The 27230-nt window shown below is 40.2% G+C and overlaps 3 protein-coding genes across 19 annotated transcripts in view; all 3 read left to right on the top strand.

The window, feature by feature from the left end:
• LOC102800025 (ninjurin-2-like) overlaps positions 1-2194 on the top strand; it is a 38199-nt gene extending 36005 nt beyond the window's left edge. For 4 of the 8 annotated variants that reach the window (XM_087830529.1, XM_035908457.2, XM_035908475.2 and 1 more), the window contains one exon: positions 1684-2194. In XM_087830529.1, coding sequence (XP_087686655.1) covers positions 1684-1847 — 164 coding nt within the window. In that variant the 3' untranslated portion in view covers positions 1848-2194. Of the gene's footprint in view, positions 1-859; positions 1579-1683 lie in introns of those variants that run through there. The other 4 variants (XM_006780680.3, XM_006780679.3, XM_006780683.3 and 1 more) reach the window with 4 other exon arrangements.
• Positions 2195-4365: 2171 nt separating this feature from the next.
• Positions 4366-9228, top strand: LOC102799353 (E3 ubiquitin-protein ligase TRIM39-like). Its single transcript, XM_006780675.3, has 2 exons — positions 4366-4460; positions 6709-9228. The coding sequence occupies exon 2, from the start codon at positions 6711-6713 to the stop codon at positions 8568-8570; it is 1860 nt and encodes a 619-aa protein (XP_006780738.2). The 5' UTR covers positions 4366-4460; positions 6709-6710; the 3' UTR covers positions 8571-9228.
• A 3596-nt stretch (positions 9229-12824) lies between these two features.
• The window catches only part of LOC102799062 (ELKS/Rab6-interacting/CAST family member 1-like), a 142647-nt gene continuing 128241 nt past the window's right edge, over positions 12825-27230 (top strand). For all 10 annotated transcript variants that reach the window (XR_015716656.1, XR_015716655.1, XR_015716654.1 and 7 more), the window contains exons 1-4: positions 12825-13097; positions 21699-22527; positions 24895-24972; positions 25178-25333. Coding sequence is in view for 7 of the 10 variants with exons in the window: in XM_087830697.1 (XP_087686823.1) it covers positions 22021-22527; positions 24895-24972; positions 25178-25333 (741 nt within the window). In the remaining 3 variants the exon portion in view is untranslated. The remainder of the gene's footprint in view (positions 13098-21698; positions 22528-24894; positions 24973-25177; positions 25334-27230) is intronic.

Raw genomic sequence — 27230 nt, 5'->3', positions numbered from 1 at the left:
CATGTCAGTAAAGTTCAGTTGATTTTTAAATATACTCATTAGCTTTCTTGCTAGCACTGAGCAGCTTCTCTTCAAAGGAGCAGGGCTAACTTTTCCCTCCTGCGCAGTCTTTGAGCTCTATCCTTTGCTGTTTACCATTATAAAACACACAGATTTATGGTATATATATTAAAATAAGCTGCTTGCACAGACTATATATAAAAGGTGGGCGTAAAAAATCTAAGTGACTTATTTGTTAGACAAAAATAAGTTGAGAAAGTGGAGCACTAAAATGCTAGCCAATGCGAGCAAGTTTGGCTAGCTAGCTGGTTCTGTCTTCTTTTTTTTTTTTTTTACATTTTTCCTGTGATCGATAATTTCCTGATAGTCACGGACTGCTCTCTAAGACTATGTGACTGAGAGCTTATTCATTCGACCCTACCTTGTCACACTTTCAAAATGGAAACAAATGACATCACATGGTTTGCTGTTATGTCACTGCAAAACCTCAGTAGAGCCCAAACGTTATTTATGTTACCAGGATGTACATTGGGCATTTTAACAAGGAAGTCTTACAGGACTGGTGTACTTTTTGAGCTAGCGTCACAGTGCCAGTTTCTCCAATGGGCACAACACAGAGCTTGCTCATCAATCCAAACTTTGGTTTAATCCTGTTCAGTTTTTATGTTTTACAGTGAAATCTGAACCAGTCAAACTCACATAGACTACAAAGAGGATGGATGAGCCAACAATATTGCTGTTGTTTGGATTACTGAACGTTTGCACGTGTGGGTTAACTGTGAGAGTGGTGGTTGTGTTTGAAATGTTTGAAATTGTGCGTTTGTGTGTCTGTCTGTGTGCATGTGTGTGCATGTTGCAGCCCGCAGGGACCTTAACGTGGTGTCCAATCAGAAACGACTCGACTACCTGAACAACGTTGCTACAGGCATCATCTTCGCCACCACAGTGATTAACTTCTTCATCAGCTTCTTCGGCTCCAAGAGGACCGGATTCTTCCGCTGGCTGTTGGCTCGACTCCACTTTTGAGACACACAAAACTATGAAAATATATCCAAGTCATGCGCAGACCCACCAACATGCTTTGCAGCAGTATTTCATCTGTGCAGTAGCATGACACATTGGCCTAAGACAAAGTTGGAAAACAATCCCATGTGTCCAAACATTGCATCTTAATTCCTATTCAGACACTTGTCAAATTTCTCACACTGTAATCGAACTAAAATATTTTAACTTTAACCAGCTGTCATTTAAACATGCATGGTTTTATTTGCTCCAATGACATGCTTGTGCAAATATTGTACTTTTTTATGGTAGATGTCTCTACTTTTTCTGTGCATTTTACATGTATTCTTCCCTTCTTTTATGTGCCTAATCGGTAAAAGTGTAAAGCTTGTTTTGATTTTTAAATATACATCTTATTTTAAAACATCTTTGACATCAGTAAAAATAGAAAAATAAATGAAATGGATAAATATCTTTGTGAATAAAAAGCTAAATAAAACGAGTGATTAAAAAGAAAGCTATACTTGGCTTATTGTATTTTTACTGAACATTGTTATTTTGGGCCTGCATCTATACTATTCTAAAAATATATATAAGGCATTTTGGTCAAAAGAAATGTGTCATCATCTGGTCTCATGCCTGTTTTTCTCCATTGTGTTTGTGTGCGTGTGTGCGACACAGGCCGTCGGAACCTGAACAATTCCACTCTACAAAAGCGTCTGGACTACCTGAACAACATAACCACCATTATAGTCTTCATCACCTCAGGCATCAATATGTTCATCAGTACCTTTGCCATGAAGAGCACTGGATACTTCCCGTGGCTTATGATGCGCATTCACTGATATACACATGCACATGTGTAAACTATTGCACTTTTAGAGTTGCGTCACCATAAAAGCATGCTTGCAACAGCTTAAAATGTACATTTGTTCATACCAGAGAGTTTTTCATGCAGGTTTTGGGCATTTCATGGGTAACTGACTGCGCACACATCCATTTTAACAGATTTGTATGCATTCCTTACATGTAACATGTATAGTCCCCAGTTTGTTGAGCTCTAACTCTAGCAGAACACACAAGACTCATTCTTCTTTGTCATGTTTCTAAACAGTGAAATCAAAATATGGGAAAACAATTTCCCTCTCAGTGACTTAAACTAAGGACCACACTTTATTTGAATGCAATAAAAGCTCTAATTTACTGTTTGGGCTCTTTTTTCCACACTGCCTTCATCTAATGGGGCCAGCTAGTGACCAGACAGGGGAAATGGACAAGGGAATATATTTCCAGATGTTATCAGATATGTAAAACAGGTTTATGGAGCTTTCTTAAGAAGATAATAAAGTCTGATTTTATGTGTGCAATACTAGCACTGCAATAAAGGCAGGTGTTTCTTGGTTTTAGTAACTTTTTACAGGAAAAGGTGACCGGAAGCTATCTTCTTCTTGCCCTTATTCTTCTTGTTTCAGTTCTTCCCTTTAGGAGCAGATCATCTGCTTCCATATTACCCTATGCCTTGCACACTCCTCTCTCTATCAGCTTTTTGCATCCCTTTCACCACATCTATGAATTTTCTCTATGGTATTCCTTTTTCTCCTGCCTGGCAGCTCCATGTTAAAGATCCTTTGCCTAATATAGCAAAGATATCTCCTCTGCACATTTCCAAACCATCTCTAACTTTTGTCCACACCGCTCAACTTGAGCTGTCCCTCTGATATACTCATGTCTAATTTTGTCAACGCTGATCACTCCCAAAGTGGCCATATATCTTCTACTCTGCTACCTCCAGCTCCTCCTCCTGTCTTTTTGTAAATCCCATTGTCTCCAAACAATAGTTACCTTTCACCCTTGCTGCTATCCTTCTGTCACAAATCACCCCAACAGTCATCACCATCCACTCCACCCTAGTTGCTCTCACTTCTTCACCTCTTTTGTGCATTGTCCATTGCTTTGGTAGGTTGACCACAGGGTTTTAAACTCATCTATCATTCCCCAGAAATTAAATTATTTGCAAGACTCTCCAGAAGTTGGCTGCAGCTCAGCCGAGCTGGTAATGGACAGAAGATGAGATGAGACAGTGAGACAGTGAGACAGGGAGGTGGTGGAAATGGGTGTACAGTACACAAAAAGAAGAACAACAGTAAGATGGTTCACTCCCAGAGGAGGCTGTTTAATTTACTGGCTATCAAAAGAAAATTGAAAGGGAGAATATGGACTGATTTTGAAATGGCCCAGATTCAGGTGAAGTCAGAGGCGCTATTGGATCATTATTATCTCCTTGTAAGGACTCTCCACACTAATGGAGTCAACTTGCATGTAAGCCTGATTAATGGTGTAAAAAGGTGTCATCTCAGGAAAAAGCACAATGGTGCCAGCAACTCAAATGATAGAAAATGTTGTAGGAGTAATAAGGCAAAATGCCTCAAAGTCACCCCTGATGGTGAAAAATGACAATTGCTATCTAAAACTGCTTTCTAAAGTATCTGATATCTGAATTGCAAAACTTTGGGGGCACCTTTGCACTGTGCAAAGGCATCCAATGATGTCGTGGAGAACAGAAATATGGTAAATGTGACAGAAGCAAGGCTCAAGTTGCTTGAGGGCAGTGCTCCTCATCGAGGTAAGAGAGCAGCCAGTAGAACTGTCAACGATACTCTTTACTTTTTTAGGATAAATAAAAAAAACTGAAATTAGTTTTTGACACCATAAGTCTGTAGCCTATAGATTAACAACCAATCTCAAAATACTTGATGATCAGTCAGGCTGACAGTTTGCACAGTGTGTGCAGTGTCTGATCATTTCAGTTTGTGATTTTCTACAGGATTTTTTTGCTGTATCACTGTTTTAGTCAGTTCAAGTGTGAATCTGCAGTGACACCATCTTATAAACAATTATGTTGGTCAGTTCAACAAGAATGCCTCTTTCATTTGACTGTACCCGTGCTAGGCATCCGGCATAAAATCTTTGCCAAATAAAGCACATGAAGGTGGTCAACTTGGCTCTGGCAACTTTGGCAGGTGCTGAAATATTCCCCTTCTGCATATCATTTTTGATGCTATTAGTTACAATGTAAATGTAGTCGTGCTTTAAAATGTTTTTTTTTTTTAAACCAAAATCATCCTGTGATTTATCTGTCTGCATGACTTCACCCATCCTGTCTATACTCGAATAGACTAAATCCAGGGATGTGTAGGCACAGCACTGGTTTATCCCTGAAGTTCGGTTTCTTTTTTATGCTTAAGTTACTCGTATTTTACTCTTTAGAAGTAAAATATAAAGAAATTAGGGGTTGTTATGCAAAAATAAATAAATAAACAATTTTCTTAAAAAAAACAAAAAAAATTTCCTTCGGAGACTGCGCATTAACTGATGGATGATGAAATGGGAAATGAAACTACACGCCTAATGTGAAAAAGCTGCATTTTGTTTTAAACCTCAACGCTACATTTGGGCAGGTAAGCTTTGACATTTTTTTTTATCTTGTGTAATTTATTTTAAAACACTCCGCAAAGATAGTTGAAACGCCGACGTGATACAGTCACAACTGGGCGAGGTACGACGGCAGAAATGTGAACCCATCCCCGGACTTTGACGTTGTTTCCGCGTAGAGCTGAGCTCTTAGACGGTCTCTGATGAAGTTAGAAATATAGATTTATTTTATGCTCGTCTTCTTTTTTTTTGGCAACTAGTATAGTTAGGTCATGGTTGTGAACAAACGTCCACACAACGTCGTCTTTTCGACGTACACAGCCTCGTGTTAGCGATGTGCCAAACGCTAATCCGCAAAGTCAGTCAACTTCTACAAATCTCAGGGTTTTGTGGTTGTGCTTTATAAATGTGTGTGTGTGCAGTAAGTAACAAGCAGAAAACTTTGCTAAAGCTAGTAGGATAGGCAAAGAGCAGCAAACTTATTTTTTTAAAAACTGTTTGTCTTTTAATAACATGTAACTTTGACTTTCCGGATCTCCACCATGGGATAAGTTAGTTCCGTATTTTACCAGCATAGACTAGAATAGGTTGCTACTTGCTTTGATTTTGTTCTTAAAGTTTCAGTGGAGAAATAATGAATGTGCATATAAGCATATCTTACAACTTCCAACATCTTTGTTTACTGGTTGTGACCCTATTTCTATTTATGTCTTACACATCAAGCTCTTTTTTCTTCCATGAATAACCTGTTTCAAGCAGAGATAATTCTCAAATGAAATATCAAAACAAAACAAACCACATTTACAATCTGATAATACCTGAAGTATCACTTATACATGCACTGGTCACTTCATTAGTTACACATTACCGGGCTGGGTTAGCAGCAATGCTCAGGTAGGCTGTGGCGTTTAAATGATGCTCAGTTGGCATTAAGGTGCCCGAAGTGTGACAAGCCATCATCAGCCTGAGCTTGATGCAAGGCAGCATGGATCCATGCCTTCATGTTGTATACACCAAGACACATCTTCCAATCTTCTGTTGTTCAATTTTGATGAGCATATGTGAATGGCAGCCCAGTTTCCCATTCTTTGTAAATGGGAGTAACGCCTAGTGTGGTCTTCTGCTGCTGTAGCCCATCTGCTACAGGGTTCAAGATGCTCTTCCAAGTGCCTTGGCTGTGTAGCCATTGTATAGCATCAACAAGGAATTATCACCCAGAAAACTGACATCCTCGGGATATTTCCTCTTTTTCAGACCATTCTCTGTAAACCCTAGAGATGGTCGTGCAGGAAAATCTTGGCGATCGTGGCTCAAGAGTTGGAAGTTCGCCTTGTAATTGGAAAGTTGCTGGTTCAATCCCCGGCTTGGACAGTCTCGGTCGTTGTGTCCTTGGGCAAGACACTTCACCCGTTGCCTACTGGTGGTGGTCAGAGGGCCCGGTGGCGCCAGGGTCCGGCAGCCTCGCCTCTGTCAGTGCGCCCCAGGGCAGCTGTCATCACCAGTGTGTGAACGGGTGGATGACTGAATGTGTAAAGCGCTTTGGGGTCCTTAGGGACTAAGTAAAGCGCTATACAAATACAGGCCATTTACCATTTAGTTTGTAAAATACTCCGACCAACCCTTCTGGTACAAACAACCATACCACATTCAAAGTCACTTAAATCACCTTTAATTTTCATTCCGATGCTCAGTTTGAACTTCAGCAGCTCATCTTGACCATGTTGATATGCTTAAATGCACTGAGCTTCCTCCATGTGATTGTCTGATCAGATATTTGCATTAATAAGCAGTTTGTACGGGTGTCCCTAATGAAGTGGCTGGTGAGTGTATGTAGCATATTGTAGTAATTCAGTAAATGTCTTAATTACATTTTTTGGTTTTATATAAGACGGTGCTATAATATTTAAAGTTACTACTGAAGTGTAGAAGAGCTGACCTGTTGAATTTTGTTCTTACAAATAAGGAAGGAAACAAAAAAACCCAAATAATTATATGATATCCAGAATGTTGTTTTCAGTTATGTTTTCACTAAAGTAAAATATTAGATCTATGAAGCACCTTGAGGCGACTTTTGTTGTGATTTGGCGCTATATAAATAAAATTGAATTGAATTGAATTAAATAGATCAAACAGATTAATCTCAGCGTTGCTAGGCATATATATGTATAATTTTTACTGGGTAAAACCTTGAAATACACTTTTTTATATACAATTTAATGTTTTGTCTATTTGAAATTCTAAGTCATCTTCATTCTTTGTTCGTTTGTTTTTTAGTCATGGCCTCAGCCAGCAGCTTGCTGTGTGAGGAACAGTTCCTCTGTTCAATCTGCCTTAACACATTTACTGATCCTGTCACTACTCCATGTGGACACAACTACTGCAAGACTTGTATCACAGAGTACTGGGACAGCAGTGGTGTAACGCAATGTCCCCTCTGCAAGAAGAGGTTCCGCCGCAGACCTCAGCTTCAGGTCAACACAGAGTTCAGAGATATGATGGAGTGTTTCAACAGCATGAGAGTAAAGGATGGAGAGGTTCTTGCTAAACCGGGGGAGGTGCCCTGTGATGTCTGTATCGGACCAAAGCGAAAGGCCCACAAGACGTGCCTGGTGTGTTTGACCTCATATTGCCAGGCCGACCTGGAGCCTCATCAGAGAGTTGCAAGCCTAAAGAAGCATAAGCTGATCGACCCCGTATCAAACCTGAAGGGCAGGGTGTGTCAGAAGCATGACAAGATGTTGGAGCTCTTCTGCTGCACAGATCAGGTGTGTATTTGTTTCATGTGCTTGAAAGACGACCACGTGACACACGTAACCATCCCCTCCGAACGTGCTTTCAGAGAGGGGAAAGCCCGGCTTGAGAGCTTAACATCAGGAATGAAAGAAATGGAAAAGACCAAATCCAGTCATGTGAAGGAAGCCAAACGCTCGGCTCAGCAAAACAAGGACAAATCAGAACGAGAGCTAGCAGATATTGCTGTGGTTTTAGGAGCTCTGGTGGCCTCTCTGCTAAAAAACCAGGACGAGCTAATTAAGCTAATCCAAGAGAAGCACAAAGCAGTAGAAACACAAGCTGAAACCCACATAGCTCTGCTGGAAGAAGAAGTAGACGAGTTAAGAAGGGGGATAGCTGAACTGGAAGAGTTTTTACAGACAGAAGACCATCTCCATTTCCTGCACAGCTGCTCGTCCCTCCATTACGTTGCATTCAATAAGGACGTATTTAAACCTCTGTCCCACGGTGTGCCTCCTTTTACAGACAGCCTTTCTAAAATGAGTCAGCAGATATATTTGGGGATGGTGAAGAAGTACAGTGCTCAGATAGAAAAGATACTCAGTAAAGAAGTGGGCATGCTTGTTCATCAGCTCAATTCGTCTGATGGCTGTGATGCTGCTGAACAGGCTGCTACAGCAGAACCACTAATGAGAGACGATTTTATTGAAGGAGACGGGATATCAAGAGAATATGATTTTGAAGAGGAGTGGAGACCACCTCGGGACAAGCTAATGATGATCCAGCTGTGCAATTCGATGACTCTAACTTTTGATCCCCATGTAGCCCATCCAATACTCAAAGTGTACGAGGGTGGCAAAAAACTAACACTTAATATACGTTTACGGCCTTACTCTCGTGTTTTTGAGCGACCATTTTTAAATCAACCCTATGTCCTTGCGACTGAAGGATTCTCCTCAGGCAGATTCTACTATGAGGTTTGTGTCAGCAAGAGTAAAGTCTGGACTTTGGGAGTGGTCAAAGAGTCTGTGAACAAGCACATGGGTTTTCCTCCCACCCCCAAAGATGGAGCCTGGACTTTAAGCGCACGGTACACTGGATGGCATGTGCAATATTTTGCCTGTGATTCCGAGATTCTTCTCTCGCATGTGAGGCAGACACCCAAAACAGTTGGTGTGTTTGTCGATTACGAGAAAGGAGAGGTCTCGTTCTATGACGTGGATACCAGAACCCTGATGTACTCCTTCACAGGATGTACCTTCACTGAGAACCCATCAACATTAAAAGCTCTTCTGTATTATCTGCTTGGCTTTCCTTTAAGTAACAGGTGCAAGGTGTATCCTGTTTTTGGAATCTTTCGGATAGGTAATAATTCTGCCAACCAAATATCCATCACAACTTAACTGTGGACCTCACAACTTAAAGTGCCACGTGTCATTAAGTTGTTATTACTGAGGATGAGGCTACGTGCTTTTGAATACATAGTGCTAAACATGTTCTGCAGCCAAGACCTCATAACAATTTAGAAGCAGCAGACGTAGTAGTATGACATAATACAGGAGGACGGATTCATGTACAAAGTAGTTATAAGCATAAATGGTTGCATTACCTGTATTTATCCAGTAGGTAGCACCATGGTTTAGCCATTGTGCTGATGTGCTGCCTTAGAAATAAAGGGCCTGGAGGGTGGCATCATGGGAAATTAACTGCATTTATAGTCAAAAATGCTTATATACATATTTTATGCACATGTTAGTTTTGGACTCATTGTCTACAATTTTGCTTTTGATATCACTGACTGTCAACATTTGTACTGTCTTGTGTAATTCAGTCAACAATTTTACTTTTCTTTCAACTTATCATCAGTGCATCCAGAAGCAGAGCTGAAGGTTCTGAGTTTTCTGTACAGAGTTTACATGTTCTTCCAGTGAGTGTGTGGGTTTCCTGATGGACTGACGACCTCTCTGAAGTATAACCTCTCCCTTTACAGCTGGGAGCATTTATGAAAATGACTAGATGGATTTACAAAATGCCAAAAACCATCATCTGACGACAAGCTGGGTTTTTTTTTTTTTGTTGGGGGGGGGGGGTTATGTTGTATTATACTGCTATTAAAAATGTATTTCTTAGAAATTTCTTCTAGACCTTTTTTTTTCTGTAACTTCAGATTATATTCACCTATGCCTTGTTTATGAATGCCCAACACATGGAGAATGTTAAAAAAAAACAACTTTAAAAATGCTCACAGTTGAAGTTTGCAAACACAGTTTACAAAACCGTGTTGGTCCACCTCTCTCAGGGGGAACTTTAGCCAGCAGACTATTTATACCTTAGTTGTCTGACTTACTGGCGCCGAGGGAACTGGGACACTGTAAATGTGTGTCTGTGTGCATGTGTACTTACTTAGCATCTAGTTGGAAATATTTCTTTAGGATCAGGTGTTAATAGTGCATTAGAGAAACAGATAATGCAATACACTGACTGGTCACCTTTTGCCTGCAGAACTGACTTAATTCTTGGTGGCATACATTCAAAAAGGCGCTGGAAACTCGGAGGTTTTGGTCCATATTCTGACCCTAACATCTGAGTGTCAGAGCAGAAATCAAGATGCCGAGCTGACAGTAGTGGCAAACAGTGTGTTGCCTTAGCCCATCTTCTTCAAGCATTCGGAGATGCTCTTCTGCACACCTTTTTTGTAATGTTAGCCTGAAGCAATCTGGCCATTGTCATTTGACCTCCAGCATTAACAAGGCATTTTTACCTAAATGACTTCTGCTCTCTTGATATTGTCTCCTTTTTGAACCAATCTCTGAAAACCCTAAAGATGGTTGTGTTTAAAAATTTCTAGTAGATCAACAGTTTGTGAAATACTTCCACAACCATGCCACATTCAAAGTCGCTTAAATCACCTGTCTTCCTGATTCTTAGTTTGAACTTTGTCTAAAAGCCTCAGTGATTTGCTGCCAATGTGATTGACTGATTAGATATTTGAATTAGCAAGCAGTTGAACTGGTGCATCTAACGAAGTGGCCAGTGAATGTAGAGCAAGAAGATGAGAATAACCTTATGGGAAATCTGCAAACATACTGTATGCGTGCTGTATTCCAGTCATTTACTCATCAAGCAGCTAGCTCCAGGAGTGCCATAAATCTGAAGTATAACTTACGAGCATCACACTAAAAAGCTGACAGGCCCATTCACTAAAAGCACAGAAATAAATTTCTAATTGATCTTACTACAAATCAAATGTGCTGACTGTCATATGGTATGGAACAAAGAATAACGCAAGACTGACGTAGCTACATTTTTTTGTTGAGAATTTTGTTAAAACATAAAAGTACTGTAGACTTTTATGATGAATCTGGCTATTACTGATCTAAAGGAACTAAGGTTTTCATCCAAATGGCCTTCTCAGATTCAAGTTAAAAATAGTACTCATCCTCAAATCCATCATCTGATAAAATCAATAAAGATCCATTAGTGTGGAGGAAGAAAATTACATAGCCAAAGGTTTACTTTATAAATCCTCTGTGACTGATAGGATAAAGGTTAACTTTACTGGTATTGCCTTCCTTCAGATAAATCCTTGTGCCGTCCTTTTAATGGCCGAGCATTTTTTCTCATCTTAATATAGATTATTTATGTTTTGGGATGTTTTTTTTATCTGTAGAAAAGAACATCAATACAGGGCAGCATTTAATAACATTAGTTACATGTGTGTTTTGCAAGTCAGAGGGGCTATTTGTTCTGTCAACAAAAGAACAGGTGATCAGCTTGAGTCAATGTATTAGGTAGTTAACTAATCATACCACATTTATTTTTAAGTCACATTAAACACCTGTACGGACAAATAACGTATAAAATTTTGCTTTACTGTTTTTTAAGAGTAAGTAAGTTCACGCTCTATATGGACAGAAGATAAATTAAAGGACAAGCCTGAACCCTTGACCACTACAACAACAGGATCTGGTGGCTCTGTTGGCATGGTTTGCGACCATCGAGAGAAGAGTGAGTGTAAATTAACACTGCTGATTTGTTGAGGATGATAATGATATGACTCATGCGCTACGGCCTTCACAGTCACCAGATCTCACTCCAGTTCAACACTTATATGAGATTCTGGACTAACGTGTTAGACCGCACTTTCCACCAGCATCATGAAAACATGAACTGGGGGAATATTTTTTGGGAGAAACACATTTCCAAAAGGTTTGGACAGGGACATGTTTACCACTATGCAGCATCCCCCCTTTATTTTACAACAGTCTTTAAACATCTGGGAAAATCTGAGAGATCAGCTGCTGGACTGTTGGGAGAGCACCATTGTCCCATTGTTGTCTGATATATGATTCTAAATGCTCAGCAGTCCTTCTTTGTCGTATTTTTTTAATGTTTTGTTTCATGATATGTCAAATGTGTCCTACAGGCAGGCCAGCTCAGCACCCAAACTCTTCTAGCATGAACTATTCTACCATCTATCACAAAATAGATGCAGTATGTGGTTTAGGTTTCATCACTGATGGTGTCTTTCCAAAAGTGCAAGCTGACAGTTCACCCTCCCACCATCATCCTTTTAAACGAGCTTTAGCCCGGGGAGATCCACACCACCGCTGGCTGAAAAGTGTCCCAGTCCATGATAGTAAGTCGTTTACAGGTTGCTGTAGACACTCACTGTTGCACTTCTCTCCTTACCCCCTCTGTATTTGTTGATTACAATTTGAACCAAAAAAATTTGAGTTTGGATTCATCATCCCGTAATTTTCAGTCCATTTCTTGTGTAATTTGGCATACCTCATCCTTTTCTCCTTGTTTTTCCCTTTTTTAATATTTCTTAAGGAGAAATCTGCTGTAGAATTTTTATTAGGCCTGAAACTTCTTTTGCCTGCCACACAGTTTGCTTGATTTTTTTAAGGACACGCTGCACACCATGTCCAGATATCTCAATTTTTTGGGGGGTAATAGCTTTTTGGGACTAGCCTTGTTGGCACAAAAATAAATAAATAAATTTTATGCAAGCTAAACAAGTGGTAGACATACCACTGGTTCGTCCCTTGGGTTAGGTGGCTTTTATGTTTTTATGCTTACCACTGTCCTTATTAGGTCTAAAAAAGAAAGGAAAAGAAAACAAAATTCCTGTGACTATGATTAGGTAAAGGGATTGGACTAAAAATGAGTGAAAATGGAGCCAATGTCCAAAGAAAAACTTTGACCTTCAGAAGCCTGGAGTACTATTGCTCAAGGCCACTCTTTAAGAAATAATAATAAAAAAAATAAGTCTGGCTCTTTGGAAACAGAATATATAGAAATGAGGGGTGGCTCAAGACTTTTGCACAGCAGTGTATGGATGACAGAACTAAAGGAAACCACAATAGGTTCATAGGATCAAACCCAATTTCTATTTATCTGCAAATTCGGGAAATATAGTATGCTCGGGCATATTTAAATGAAAAAGCAGCGATTTAAAAAAAATGTGACACATCACCACGTGATAAATGGATAATAATCATGAGGTGTTTTGTCATTGCGACTTTTAATGAGGATGGTTTGACGTGCACGCGATGGAGAGGGAGAGGGAGGGAGAGCGGGATGGAGGGGTGGAAAGGGGAGGGGGCGGGGGTACGTGTCGGAGGCGCGCGCTCCACCGTCGTGACGTCACGGGAGCGCCCGAGCAGAGCGGTGGGGAAGCCACCAGTGGTAGAGCTGGCAAAGACGGAAAAGAGGGAAAGATAGAGGAGATAGACAAGAGACGGAGAGGAAACGGGAACACAGCCCGAGACAGAGCGTTTCACCTCGTTTCACCGTCCGCCACCACACGCCACTTTAACCCCTGACAGCAGCAGAATAACTGAAGAGTGTATGTGACTGGCCTTTTCCCCCTTCTTCTCTTTTCTTATTTCACAACCGAGGGCAGGGACGTTAACACAGCCGCAGTGAGTACTGGAAGTTCCTTGCCACTCTTGAGTGTGTGCGTATGTACACACATGCATGCTTTATAACACAGGCCTTTGTGTATCTCTGTGTTTATTTGTGTATGTGAGTGTGTGTTGTAGTCATATTGGCCACTTATTGGGTCAACCCCACATGTGTGGTGTCTCTCTGCGTGTGTGTGTTTGTTTGGATTTGAGAAATAACAGGAACACTGGCACTAACATAATTAAATAATTGATATTTGATGGTCTCCTTTAAGCGAAGCAGCAGCAGAGGCGGCAGCAGTTTTGGGTCAGCTGTGATGGGGCTCTCCGTGCGTGCTTGACTGTCATTGTGGTACGACGACAGTGTGAGCCCCCCCGCCTCCCCCCCTCTTTTTTTATTGTTCAGTAAAGCAGTTGTAGCTGTGCAGCCTGTAGACTTACTACACTACGTCTTGTATTGTACCTCCAAATGCGATTATCAGTCTGCTCGGCGTGTTGCAGGCGGCAGATGAAGCTGACAGCCCTTCTCAAATCCACGCTATGTGGCTATAATATTTCTGTAACATCACAGCGCCCATTTACTGACATTACTGTCTCGGGTTTATCTCATGTGGTATCGCTGATACGCCCTGGGGCACTTGAAGTGTAGGAAGTCGATCGCTTGAGTTAGTGTTTCGTCTCTTCCCCACAATAATCCCGTGGAGACTTTTTTTTAGTTGTGTTGCAATATTTCCAACAGGATGCCTCAGCTCTTTGTCAGCTGACAGATTGCACGCACTGATTTTGCAAAACCAGTGACAACAGCGTCTTTGCAAACTTGCAAAAACATAGATTTGATATGATGGTGTTGATGAAGGCAGGACGGTGGGTGGTGGTGGGGAGTGGGGGGCGCTCACAGCTCCATTTCTTTGCACCGCCCCTCCTCCGGGAACATCTAGTCAGGGAACTGAGCTGCTTCCTTCCATTGAGTTTATTGTAAACACTGGACATTTTTAAAAGCCCAGGCTCCACACACCTTAGTCTGACGAGGCCTTGATGTCATTCTAGCACTCCCTTCTTAGAGTTAGGTTTAGTAGCAATACTAATATGTTTTCTTTTAGCTTAGCATGGCCTGGCTGCAAACTTTTGACACGGACTGAACAATTTCCACACCTCTTAACAGTGTCTCAGTCTCCCTACATCAAAGGTAAAAAAAAAAGGGTTTGTCTTGAGGGCCTGAGGCTTTGCAGCAACACCAGCATGTGACACAGAAAGCAGCTCTTCTTATCACAGACTTTGCTTTTACCTTAAGACCGTATAATCTTTGGTGGTTTGTTTGTTTTTTTAATCACTCTGGCAGGGCGAGACTGTTCCTAGATGGGAAGATGGGTCACCCTCTCCTCTCGCTTTTACTCTTGTTTAGCCTGGCAAGCTGATGATCACATTCTTCTTTAAAGGAGAGCCTGGGGGAGCTGCACGCTCACTTTCTCTTCCATTACACACTCCCAAATTAGTTTTGTTCTTCCCTGGCTTGCGTTAATTGTCTCAATGGTACATTTTCCATATTTGTTATGTAGGCAGAAGCCAAGATTAGATAAGCGCGGTGTGTTGCTGCGTCCGTATGACATCAGTGTATATTTTTTGTGCACAATGTGGATGTGTGCTTGTGTACGAGTTATAGTGCATGTATGCATGTATGTTTGCCCAGCCCGCATCTTAGATTAATTTCCTGTGGTACACAATAGCCTGGAGCTGATTGTATCTGTCCCTTATCAGTTTTGGGCTTTCCAGTGACTAAGCCATATTATATGTGTTACAAATAGGACCAGTGGCACGGACCAAAGTTGCAAATTTTATATCTGTATCATGCCAAGATATCTACTGCCTAACACTGAATTCACTGTTTATATAAAGGCTTCTTTCAAGGCATTTCAGAAAATAATCTATAGCTGATCCTAAATAGACTGTCTGAACCACAAGTTAAGTGATAAAGGTGGGCTTTTTTTTTTTTTTACTAAAATCACACAGAAAAGTGTTAGATGTGTTAAAAATATGTTTATATGCATTAATCAGTACGGATGATGGTTTCTTTGTGTGGCATCAAGTCAGATATCACTAATAATACATTGCTTAAATACCAACAGCGTCATGGAATGAGCTATGAAGTGCACAGTTGTCATTAATGAACCCCAGTAATCTTAAATACACTGTGATGTAGTGAGCAACAATACTGGGAGTGACCTTTGGCCTAAATCTATCAAGCTGCTCAAAGAGAAATTCTGGACTTGTGTGAAAGATAAAAGCTATTATCCTTCACCTGGGTTAGGGTTAGGGTTAACCCTTACCTGCAAACCATTTAAAAAAGCTTTTAGTCTGACTTGCGTGAGTCCTGGGTGCCTTCTTGGTAAGGTGTTTCAAGTTTGTTCAGCTGTGATGCACACCAGAGGGAAGACCCAGGAAAGATTATATTGCTTGGCTTGCTTGGGATTTCCTCAGACATCTCTGCTTAGACTGGCACTGTCATAACCTGGATGGACCCAGATAAGCAGCAGAAAATGTATGTATGTATGTATAAATTAGAGCTATAGTGTTATCACAGCACTTATAGCTTAAAAATGAGAGTAACCACAAAGCCACGAAGGTTGGATAAATGTTGGATAAATCAAAATGTGAGTCAAAATGTGCGCAAACGTGACTACTCTTGAAAAAGAGCAGTCGGCTTTTCAAAGGAGTAATCCTGTTGCAGGTTTAAAAAAAACCTAGTGAACAGCCGGCATCTCTTTAAATCTTGCGTTCGGAAACGAGTACGTCTCTCCCCTTCAGCGGGGCTGTCGGGATGACTTTCAGTGAGATGTGTAACCCCGGACAGCACCAGTGAGTCCTTTCCAGCCACATCAAATCACAACGAGCCTGACAGGAACAGAGAGTAATGGAGAAATAGTAATATTCAACGTGAACATAATGTGTTTTTATGAGCCACAGTCCTCAGGCGGGAGTCGAACTTTGTCAAAATTGTCTCCCACACTGAAATACCAGCCGGCTAAGTATAGGTTGAGTGGTGTGTGTGTTTTTGTGTCGCACTGTGCGGTGTGACGGACGGATGTGTGGTTGCCACATAAATAGAACATGCTGAACACCTTCAGGAATGCTGATGGTAAAAGAGAGAGGCAGTGAGAGGAAGCGAAAGCATCAGGGAGACAAGGGAGAGTCAGAGAGGGAAAGGAGGCATTACAGGAATGAGTGTGATGAGAGAAAACAAGACATTCAAGTCTAGGTATTCTAACCAAGCACCATCTGCCGCTCATATTAGGTAACAAAATCAAAAAAGCCTTCTTTCTCGACCAGATCTTCTGTTTGAGCCATCTAGGATGTCTGCCTGGTCCTATCACAAACTCTGCATTGGTATCTGCATCATTAGAGCTAATTAAAACTACTATAATCAATAGTCTTTTTTTTTATCTTGGCTGAAGATTACATGACTGCTTCTGTGTGTTTAAGATAATCAGCTGAGCTGCAGAGCTTTGTATCACATTGTAGGTAGTTGTTTTGATTTGACAGCATACATTTTTATCCACTCATAGCACTGTTTTCAGCTGCAGCAGGGAGCTGTTTATTAGCATAAAATCTCTAAAAACCCAGCTCGACACTACTTACCAGTCACTAACTGCTAGACAGCAATGCTAGTAATTATATGGTAAATATCCTGGAGCCTTTAGCATCTAAAAACCCTTCTGTTTCCGTCAGAAACTGGTGTAAAACAGCCAGAAATAGTGAGGATTGGATATGTATTTATCAGCTAGGGAAAAGTAAAATTTTGATATGAAGTATAACATTGTTCTGTAGGTCTTACATATCTTGTTGTCTCCTAACAAGTTAACTTTAGTGAAGTGTAGTTATACTGTTATTGTATAGAAAGCTTCTTTATTTTACTGAAAATGCCCAAAAGTTATTTATTTGTCTGGGATTAGATTTTGACTTACACATTGATCTGTGGTTATTTTGTAATACAAAAATAGCTGGGTTTTTTTTCAACTCTCAATGTACATAATGGTTGTCTACACTCAAAATTTAAGTGCTTGCCGTTCAACCATAAATACTTCTATGATTGTTATAGTTTCAGCATCTAAGGATGCACGAAATTGTCACCAGATTATCAGGTCAGAGCAAATCTTTGGGGAGCCTTTCCATTTTTGTTAAAGGCCTGAAAATCTCTCAGTGAGCCCCTGACAACCAAGGTCGCTAGTTGGCAAGTGGTCACCGGGAGCTGCTTTGGTTGCTATCAAATTGCCATAGTCATTCGTAGTTTGTATGGAAGATACTGCCCACTGCGCAAAGTGACGTTGGAGAGACATCTTTTTTGAACGTACAATTTTGGTCCACTGAAGGGGTTGTTTTGTAACAACTTCTTTTTTTCTACGTCTAATGAATGTTAGTGTTGATGTCCGTAGGAACTCTAAGTATGGGTTATTTATAATCCAAATGTGATCATTGTGGACGTCTTTTCAATGTCAAACCTAGACTCATTTTAGACGTAGTTTTTATGATGCTTCTATAGGCTCTGTTGTCCAATATTTCCAGAAGGTGGAGGACACGTTTTCTTTACAGAAACAGATATCTCAGTGGTGGCGCAGGCTCTTGACGTTAAAACAAAAGTGAGTATTTTGGGTATTTTATGAGGTTCAAAAAAACATTAACAAAGCAAGTGTTGCAACTTGCAGCCATCTTTGATGCCCTTATCTAATGAACGGACAGAGTCAGAACCTTATTTCAGTGATCACTGGTAAAGGTATAGTATAGTCAGATCCAGTAAAAGTTGCTAAAAGGTTTATCAGTTTTTCCCAAAAAAATAATGTTCAGAAAGCTTCCCTCCCCACGAGCCTTACTTCTATTACACTTGAGCACAGTGCACAACGTTAGCGATCAGTGTGTCAAAGTACCAACTTGAACAGCAGCTCCAGTTGAAATGGCCGTGAACCTCAGTTATATGGATGCGTCAGTAGAACAGCATAATAAGCTAAAATGTTTCCCGTGTTGCGTGTCATTGTTCTAGAATTCTCTGGATTTTCAAAAGACATTGTGGCTTTAGCAGAGCACCACAGAGAGCTACATCAGCACCAATACTGAAAACTGCTCAAACAATATTTCTAATCGAATAAGGCAAAAAAATAAAAATAAATTTACTGTTTAATAGTTCACACTGATTTTCCCAGTGTCTTAAAGTGCAGCAAACTCCAGCTGCTGATGAATACTGAAAGACGGAAAAGCTCTGATCTGATTTAAGCCAGTGAATAGACCTTAGGTGTAGTTTTACTGTTTCCAAGGTCAAGAATGACCTCATTGAACTTTCAGATGTTTCTTAAGGCTGAGCAATATTGCCCTTTTTACATTTGTGAGAAATGGCATGAGGAAGGGTAAGCCTCTTGACAGATGGGTCTTGGAGAGTCATATGCTAGTGCTTGTTTGATCTCATGATACCAGCTGCATCATAGGTGGGTTTGTGTGAGTTGTTGTTGGTGTTTTTGTTGTGTATTTTTGAACCTCTGGCTCTGGCTATCAAACCAACACAAGCCTCAACCTGTGAGATACACTGGTGGTTTATTCATGTGACCCTCAGACTTGAACATCAGAAAACACAACACAGGCTGTGCTGTGTTTTCCATGAGGTCCTCAAGGAAATCAAAGTAAAAAGAGTCTGTGTGTGTGATAGATTCTGACTGTACGTTGTGTACCCTGCCTCTTGTCCAATATCTTATTGCCACAACCACTCAGTGTCCAATGTAGTTTGTCAGTCATAGCAATTTGAAAGTCAGCCTTGTATGTGCCCACAAATGCTTAAATAAAACCTAAAAAAGACTTTGACTCTGTAGATTTTTCTATTAAAGCAAGAATTGGGACGTGAACACTTGGATTATCTACAGGTCATCAGATCTTTAGGGAAGGAGGAGGAAAGCCCCCAATCCACCCTTTCTGTCTCCATCTCCACAGACTCATGTTCAAATCAAGCGTTAGATTTATCTGTTTTTAATGACACAATCACTCACTCACAATGGAAACTTGAAATGTCTCTATTTGTTTTTTTTTTTTGTATGGATGGATTCACCTCTCTGTATATATTCATTTTACTCAGTTTTGATCTGTGTGAATGTGCATGTCCATACTGTATGCCAGTGTGTGCATGCGTGGGTGTGTGCCTGTGCTAGAGGGAGGTCTTTGGCCTGTTTCTATCCAGGTGTGTGTTTTTGGCCCGTGGGGGGATAGAGCAGATGGTCCCTGTTTTTGTTTCAGAGTGTATGAGTGTGTGTGGCTGTAACTGACTGGCTGTCAGTAACGTTTCCCTGGCCAAAGATCTGTGCCTAGCAGAGCATCACTGGGGAGTATACGCCTGTTTAAAGCCAGGCTCGGGTGAAGGAAAATTCAGATTGTTTGACTGAGGGGCTGCACAACTCACATACTCAGGGAAATTAATTAAATAATAAAACTAAGGAATGGAATTTTTGTTTACATTTAACTTTTATTGCTAATATTATTCTTTTTATTTTGAATTGATGCCCCAAAGTAAATGCAACAATTTAAATATGACCTTGCAGATAAACATCAGCTTCAAGATAAAACAGCTATATGTAAGTAGAGGGTAAATATTTCTGCATTTTCTGTAAGGATTATTGTTTAATAGTGAAAAGGCAAGGCACAAGAAAAACAAGTTTCCATTCTTGTGTGCGCTGACTGTATCTGAAGCTGCACTTCTTGTAAGAGATATGGATCGGATGACCAGTGTGGGTGTCCATTGGGTCCACTGACCTGAAGATAACATCACTGGCTTAAAGAGTAGCCAAACAATGAGAAATTCTGTACCGACGAGTATACAGATCAAATTGTTTTAGAGTTTGAAATATACTCTGTATACTAAAGATGGGTGTCGGCACAGGAAAATAACTAAGTAGCTCTAAATAAAAGACTAATAAAATATGGAAACATCCTCCAGACTGAAGCACTGATTTGTTGGATGCTGTGAAGGAGAAAGTTTTCACAGGTCTCTGCAGAGTCCTGTGAAAACTCCACTCCATGATTCAGTAGCTTGTAGAATAACCTTTAGCAACAGTAACTTGATGTAATCATTTTCTGCATGACTTCATCATTCTCTGTTGTGGAGGAATTTCACCTTTACACCGGAAACAGCGTTTCAGTTGGTTTTCAGGCAATTGCAACACCTTAATTCTTTTCTTTTTTCATCTTCGGATCTCACATTTTTTTTCTCTTTTCATCAGCCACAGTGTTGTAGATTCGCAGCTGTTTCTAGGATAGTCACCAACATCGCCAAAAAACATATTCGAGGGCTCTTGTGTAGTGAAACAAACTTATAGAAGCTGTGAACATGCTGTTAAGTTGGGAATTTTAACACAAGAGTCTGCATTTACTCACTTTTACCATTTTCCACCCCTAGACATTGGTGCTCAGTCTGTAACTTAGTCCACTCGATTCATAATAAGTGGGTACCACATACTAGATAAAGTTTTGAAACCCTGGAAGCTTATAGCCTTCATGAAAGGAAGTTTGAAATTTCAGGAACCTGAAAGACATTTATCACAAACATGTGAGCCCAGACTCATAAATCATGTTCAAAATATTTGAGATTACTCCTTTAAATTGATTACACAGGCGAGCGCAGCCGGGATGGCGTGTTTCATTTTTAGCACCACAATAAAATCATTTGAAAGGACTGTTTGATGTGACTGACTGATCAATTTTAGTAAGTTATTTTTTATCCAACACACACTCGCACGCACAATTACCACTGTAACTGATCTCTTTATTGAGGCTTTAATAGAAATACAGACAGCTGGAAATTTATTCATCATCTTTTTTAAATACGATTTTTTTCTTGGCATCTTATTGCATAATTAAATTGAATTAAATGAAACAAACAAGAAAACAAACAAAAAAAAATGTAACTGACTGAAATGAACAGAGGCAAAGCAAAGCTTGTTCCAAATATGAAGTCAGCTGATTGAATGTTATCTGATGCTGCACAGCTCTAGGACACAATGTTTGATATGGTGCACGGTGTGATTAAGAACAAGGTATAACGGGTGGTGGAGAGACAAAGCAGCCTTTGTAGAAAAAGAAATCAGCCTTAATTTTTTTTGCTGTGAGTGTGCATATAGCTCAGTGTAATACTCTTGCCAGTAAGGTCGTCCTTTAACCTGCTGTTAATTTATGCTGACATCTGTGGCAGCTTTACGCCTGGCTGCTAAGTGTGCCTTAAGTGTCTTTGTGGACACAGTTTTGTGGCCACTGCTGCAGTGCAAATGCTGCAGCAATGACTGTCTGAAATAGTCAAGCTTCCATCTAGAAACTCAAGAGGCATTTTCAGTCACATTTTGTCTTGTTAGCAGATTAACATAAAAAAGTGATTCAAAATAAAAACAAGTAACGAAACCTTTGCTATGACCGGCAAATGTTGTGCAATTTGTTTCACATCAGATCGCTTTTGTGATCTGATGCTAGCTACACTCAGAGATGTGATTACCCAGCTACTGTGCTGATCCAAACCACAGCCTAGTAAAAATCGTATTCCTTTGTGCCTTAAGTGCAGCTTGTCTTTGTCCAGTAATCAAGTCTCTTCATCTCTTTTCTTTTTAGGTGATCCCATCATCCAAACCCTTGTTGACTGCCTCGCTTGCTTTATCCAGAGGGATGCCCTATTGATTCCTACTTTCTAACAAAGCCCATGGATTACAGCAAGGGTGTTGAAAAGGCCTTGATCACAGCTGCATCACCACTATGACATATTTCAAGTCAAAAAGAGCCCAAGTTGAAGACTGACTGATTTTTTTTTTGTGGGGGACATCCATCTTACTTTTTTTTTTTTTTTTTTAATTTTGAGCATGTTTTTCTTTGATTAAGTTGATTTACTTGTTCGATCATACACATCTCTGTAGTGCACGCCACTCTTCCTGTCACCATGTACGGCAGTTCCCGTTCCGTCTCAAAGCTGGATGTTGTTGGATCCAATGGGAACGGGTCAGCATCTGGGAGTCCCGGTCGCTCCCCACGCCTGCCTCGCTCCCCACGTTTAGGACACCGGCGAAACAGCAGCAGCAGCTCCACTGGAGGACTTACAGGCACTGGTAAAACCTTATCCATGGAGAATATTCAGTCTATTAATGCTGCCTATGCAACTGGTGCCATGTACTTCACTGACACAGCTGAAGACCCGGTCGGCATTGGGAGTCTGAGCAGTGGGTTGAATCCCTCGCTGCCCAAAAGCACCATGACCCTGGGGAGGGCTGGGGCCAGGGTCCCCTATGGGGTCAGAGCGGCTGTAATGGGGAGTAGTCCTAATATAAACTCTGGAGGAGGAGGAGGAGGTGGAAGTGGAGCACTTGTACCCAGTGATGCAATAGCGTTCGGTGGGGAAATGCAAAACCAGTCTCCACAGGCGGCTACTGTGCCTCACTCTATGAGACAGGTAAAGTGCTGAATTTTCTTATTTTCAGGACAGAATTTTGTTTATAGCATATATGACATACCTAAAGTGTGGTAGAAGGGAAAACATTTTCAAAAGGTGCTGTATTATGTAAATACTCAATGGTGATTTTTCTAGTTCAGCTTTTTGGTTTTGGGATGTCAAAATTCACGTTTCTCTCAATTTAAGCAAAATACAGAAATCTGAAACAAGCATTAAAAAAAGAGAGATTCCATTTTGCTTGGGAAGCGTCGGTGATAAATCTCAAACTCATTTTACATCATGAGCCAAATGGAACCACTTTGGTCTTAACTGACCAGTTAGACTCCTTTTTCTGTCAGAGTAAAGAAGTTTAGAGAAATTTTAATATCAAAAAGAAAGTTCAGCAATAAATGTCAGTTTTTCTGCATAGAAAAGAAATGCTGCTTTGAGCTTAAATTGTAAAATTATAGAAAAAGTTGTGCTAACTCACTGTGCTGACTGTCCTGCAATTATAAAATGGATAATTTTTGTTAATTGATAGAATGCCCTCTTTTTAGTAAATAGTGAATAAACAGAAACCCCCTGTCATTTAATTGTTTGTCTGTTATTTATTTACTTTGGTGTAGTATGAAGAGCCATGGGGAAGGTCTGTATCAGTAAGAAAAGCTGTAAAACTAATGAAAATACAGTTAAAAAGTCTAAAATTTATGCGCTTCTTCAAAAGCATTTTCCAAAGCAGTCCAGTTGGGCACTTTGGAGTTTTAGGCTGATCAATTATGGCCCTGTGCCTCATGTTTAACACCCGTGGTCTAGATGCAGCATGTGGGATTTTTGAGTTGAATGGTTAATTTTTCCTCTTAAGTCCACCCTACACCAAATGAAACAACAAAAGTGTGGGCATTCACACAGTGTGTTTAAATAGACTAAGGTCTGCCGTCCTACTCCCTCTGCACTATTAGTCATAACCTGCTAGCTCATCTCTGAAGAGTTAGCTCGCCTCCTCCACTTGTTTCTTATTTCTTTATAAAAGCAGCAAAAATAAAATTAATCTCTTCAGCTGTAATTACTGTTACAGGGTTTTCTATTCTGCATTTCACATGCATGTTTTGCTTAACCTGGTCTACTTTTGCACTTGCAAAACTGGCTCTGCGCACAGCCTAGAAACCTCAAATAAGTTTTTCAAAGCCAAAGCAGAGTCTGTTTGTTAAAAATGAATCCGAGTTCTGTTTAATTCTTAATAGAGTCGTTCTGGTGGTATCATGAATGAAACATTGATATTTTAAACATTTTCTCATTCCTGGTGAAATGTTTTATGTAGTATATGAAGGGAATTTAAGCACAGTTATTCATGACCTGCTAAAATACACCCAGTAGCCTCTGTATTAGGTACACCTTGCCAGCACCAGGCATTTCCTTCATAATTGTCTTAACTCTTCATAGATTACATAGATTCAACGAAGTGCTAAAACTATTCTTCAGAAATTTTGGTCTATACTGATGTGATGGCATCACACAGTTGCTGCAGATCGATCAGGTGGACATCCATGATGCACCTGTTCTACCAGACTGTGCTATATTGAATTGAAATCTGGTGACTGTGGAAGCCATCTGAGTGCAGTGAACTAATTGTCATGTTCAAGAATCAGTTTGAAGTGATTTTAGCTTTGGAACATGGTGTGATATCCTGCTGGAAACAGTGTCCTCATCAGGAGATGGGTACACTTTGGTCATAAAGGGATGGATATCGTCAGCAACAGTGCTCAAATAGGCTGTGACAGTTAAGCAATGCACATTGTGAACTATGGGGCCCAACCCCTGGCAAGGAAATAATTTCCATACTTTTACACCATCACCATCATCCTGAACCAACTAATCATCAAAATGAATCATTATACTATATGAAAGTTATTTGAAAAGAATAAAAATGCAGACATGGTTCGGTGGTGCCACATGCATTTTGGTATGTGGGCACCACCAAAGCATGCCCACATACCTAAATGCAAAGTTGCTGCCATATGATTGGCTGATTAGATATACAAGCAGTTAAACACATGCACCTAATGAAGTCGCCGATGGGTGTATATCTGGAATACTCTGTTCTGATCTTCTAGCGATTAATTATTTGCCTTGTTAGACTTTAAAGGCAGTAACTCTCCCAAATGGCTGCGCATGTTTGTTTTTTCAGATTTGTGTGGAATTTCAGTGTCAGCTGTTGCTTTTGCACAGAGTGCTTCATGTTCAGTGTTGTCGTCCAAGATCACTTCACAAACTGCGAGCAGTGGCAGCTTCAAACAGAAAAAATGAAAATAATACGGATGAGCAGAAACTTTTAGTATTAGTGGTGAAAAACATAGTGGACTAATACTGTTTGTGTGTGTGTGTTCTCAGGTGAGAGAAGGTGCAATGTCAGACCTTCAGACTCAGTTGAGAGAAGTGCTGAGGGAGAACGAACTGCTGCGCAGAGACGTAAGAACGCTTGTACTCGTACACCCACGCCTATGAAGATAAATTCATTTATAATGCAACATATGACATCTTCTGTTTGTTTCATTGTCACTTCCTGTGGGAATTGCTGTTGTAAGATTATAGCTATAAGGAGAATTTACTTATGCAAACAAATAAACACATTTATTAACATGAAGTCACTGTGCTTGATTTTGTATTTTAACAGCTAGAGGCCAAAGAGTCCAAGTTGAGTTCTTCTATGAACTCCATTAAGACGTTCTGGAGTCCAGAGCTGAAGAAAGAGAGAGCGCTGAGGAAGGATGAGGCCACAAAGATGGCTGTCTGGAAGGAACAGTACAGAGTCGTACAGGAAGAGACACAGGTAGGGAAATGATGTGTGCGTCTGTGTGTGCTTGTTTATGTCTCTGTGTGTTTCTGTGTTGCAAAATCTAATACAGTGATTCATTGTTTATATCCCTGGACTGTCTTAGCTCACTGCTCAGCTGAAGAACAAATTAAGACATGGACAGAGCAGTATGTCAACTTTAATATCCTATTTAGACTTCAGTTATTTCCCCCATCATTTCAGCTCATCCTGGATTTGTAGAAAGTCTTTATAGCTGTTGCTTTAGACAGCTTTTAGCCTCAACTAGCTCTGACATAGCTCTTCCTCTCAGTTTTGCCCCATTTTTTTAAATGCAAAAATGCTAAAGAAATGATATCCTGATAATTTTTCTGGACTGTTCTGGTGGATTTGTCTTGCTGCTGCAAGACATCAGCAAAGATGAGTAAACAGATGAAATAGGCTGCTTGGTTGGGGACTCCCAGCTGTCTGTTGTTGCTGAAGCCATCTGGATAAGAAAGCGATGCAGCAGGCTGAAATATTACACAAGTGATGACACGCAGACATGTGCACTTGCAGTCACTCACACTAAGTAACACAGCATGGAAGATGCTAGCAGCAAAGGGCCAGCAGTTTAGAGGTACTTCACAACGCGACTAACTGAGAAGACACGAAGACGCAGTTTCCCCTGTTGCCTTCTCCCTTTCTCGCTCTCTCACTTTCTTAAGCTTTGGAAGCGTTTGTTGCACTTAAGGGAACACAATGTGTTGTTGTCAACTCACTTAATATTTTTACTTTACCTATCTCTGTCGGCTTCACTCCACAGGAAGAGGAGGTGAACTCAAAGGGAAAGGAGAAACTAGCACAAGCATAAATGACAACGCTAAGCGATGACTCTAAACTGAACTGAAAATAGAGTAGTGAAAATAAATAGGACAAATAATGCAAAATAGATTTTTTTTTCGTTTGTTGTTTATTTATCTTGATACTCTTGTCCAATTCAGTGCATTTATAGACTTGAATGTCCAAGGCCAGTGTAAAAAAAAAGAAAAATATGTAAATAAAAACAGAATGCAATGATTTTCAAATCTTATAACAGAAGCTGTCAGCTGATTTTAATTCGATGGGAGCAACATGTGTCAAAGATATGAGAGATGGAACAAAAAAAAAGATGGAAAAATAAGGAGCTGTAAGAACATTTTGAAACTAATTATGTTAAATGGCAATAGATAGAATGCAATTATCTGGGATAAAATGCATCTGTAATTTCAAAATAATCTTCCTCATCTTAGAATTGCCACAACTATGAATAATTGAAAATCTAGAGAAATCTCTGTGCGCAGGGACGGAGGACAATACTTAATTTTGTATGCCTGTGGCATTCAGGCCCTCAGATAGCACTGGATGAAATAACAGCCACGATTCTGATGTGGAGACCATTGGACAGGGTCAGGAAGACTTTTAGAAATCACCGTAAGTGAACATAGTTCACCGTGCCATCTACAAATATAGGTCATGCAAACAAAGTAGCAGCCAAGTGTGGATGTGACAGAAACACTGCTCTCCGGGTCAAAGCTCATTTAAAATGGACTGAGGCAAAGTAGTCAGACAAATCAAAATGTGAAATACTTTTAGGAAAAAATGGACATTGCGTCCTATGAGGTAAAAAGGAGCGACACCATCTGGCTTCTTATACGATACAATTTTATTTATATAACACGTTTAAAACCAGGGGGTACACCAAAGTGCTTCACAGTAAAAATAACAGTAAATGATTACACTAAACAGTAAGTCATTAAATCAAGGTAAAATAGAGAAAGTAGAGAACACAAACAAACAGCATTAGTAAGTAGAGATAGGGAGAGATCATGATTATCCAGAGAAATGAGTAGCGATACAGCAATTAATGAGCGATGAGAATTAGTCGGAAAAGCCA

The sequence above is a fragment of the Neolamprologus brichardi genome, chromosome 17 (assembly GCF_056152115.1).
Source record: "Neolamprologus brichardi isolate AB-2024 chromosome 17, ASM5615211v1, whole genome shotgun sequence".
In the NCBI taxonomy this organism is placed as follows: Eukaryota; Metazoa; Chordata; class Actinopteri; order Cichliformes; family Cichlidae; genus Neolamprologus; species Neolamprologus brichardi.
Note: the sequence above shows the minus strand (reverse complement) of the source record. Positions and strands in the feature narration are given on the sequence as shown.

Excerpts from the sequence above, each read along its gene's own strand:
- LOC102799353 (XM_006780675.3), top strand. The coding sequence starts at position 6,711 with ATGGCCTCAGCCAGCAGCTTGCTGTGTGAGGAACAGTTCCTCTGTTCA.